The 1,160-nt window shown below is 41.6% G+C and overlaps 1 protein-coding gene across 1 annotated transcript; it reads left to right on the forward strand.

Annotated features, from left to right (window-relative positions):
- Positions 1 to 6: 6 nt before the first annotated feature.
- On the forward strand, positions 7 to 1,154 carry LOC110440794 (the record flags this gene model as incomplete). The annotated part of the gene is made up of 1 exon (XM_021483927.1): positions 7 to 1,154. A coding segment is annotated over exon 1 (1,134 nt), but the record flags the coding sequence as incomplete, so codon positions are not given.
- Positions 1,155 to 1,160: the final 6 nt, after the last annotated feature.

Consider the following 1,160-nt stretch of genomic DNA (forward strand, 5'->3'; position numbering starts at 1 on the left):
GAAATGCTCTGGTTGGAAGCATGTCTTTGAATACTCCGTTCACGGGCTATGAATCAAGTACCGCTTCCTTCGATATCAACATGTCAGACACTGGACTTGTATCAAATATTGCAGCTGCTGTAGGAGATAGAAGTATCAAAAACACCATCAGCTTTGCCATGTCTGATAACTCTATCACTGGATCAATCAACCTTCAGACACCATTCGAACATTTTGAAAATGTGGGACTAAGTCTGAATGCAGCAGGTTCATGGGCTAATAGTCAGATTGACATGTCTATTATGAACGATGAAACCAAACCTGTTGAACTCTTACTGAAACACTCCATCTTAGGAGACAGATACGACGCCAGTTTCGTTTTCCGTACGATGTATACGCCAGAACTGTCAGCAGGTGTTACACATACCGGAAATTGGCGATCATTCTCAAACGACGTACAGGTAGCGGCTGGGACAGACTACAGTCTGCAACACATCGCTACTGTTCGATTTGGAACGGATTTAGCCGACATGTCATCCACATTAACCGGAAGACTGAATGGACGCAGGCATTTGGTGAAATCAACCTTTATACACGAGGGACAGATTCATAACTTCAGAACAAATCTGATGAATAACTTCAATGGACGTAAATCCATTATGAACGTATCTTTTAGAAACACAGAATCTATCGACGGATCTTTCATTCTTAAAACGCCCTTCAAACTGTTCAAAAATATTGCAGCCACACTTCAACATTCTGGAGATCTAGACCAGTTCTCTACCATCGCCAATGTACAATTAACCCCAGCCAAGGTGATTGCAGCTAAGGTGGACTTTTTCAAACACCGCCTGCGACGCATCAATGCCAACATTGAACTAACAACACCATTTGAGGGCTTGGAATTGACAAAATTAACATACAGACATACGGTGACATCTAATGACATCAAATGTTTCAGTGACGTTACTTACGGAACAGAAAAAGTTAGCGGTTCATTGAAAGCATCCAAAAGTCCACTGTCTTTTGACGTGTCTATTCAAACTCCTTTCACTGACTTCGAGGAAGTTGGTGCAAAAGCCAAGTATGTCAGACAAGGTCTAAGTCATAACATCAATGTGAATGTGAAATATTGCACTGGAAAAGAAATCACCTTCAAATCATCCGTTGATCTTGCAGCT

Source organism: Mizuhopecten yessoensis, unplaced genomic scaffold, assembly GCF_002113885.1.
Source record: "Mizuhopecten yessoensis strain PY_sf001 unplaced genomic scaffold, ASM211388v2 scaffold709159, whole genome shotgun sequence".
NCBI classification, from domain to species: Eukaryota; Metazoa; Mollusca; class Bivalvia; order Pectinida; family Pectinidae; genus Mizuhopecten; species Mizuhopecten yessoensis.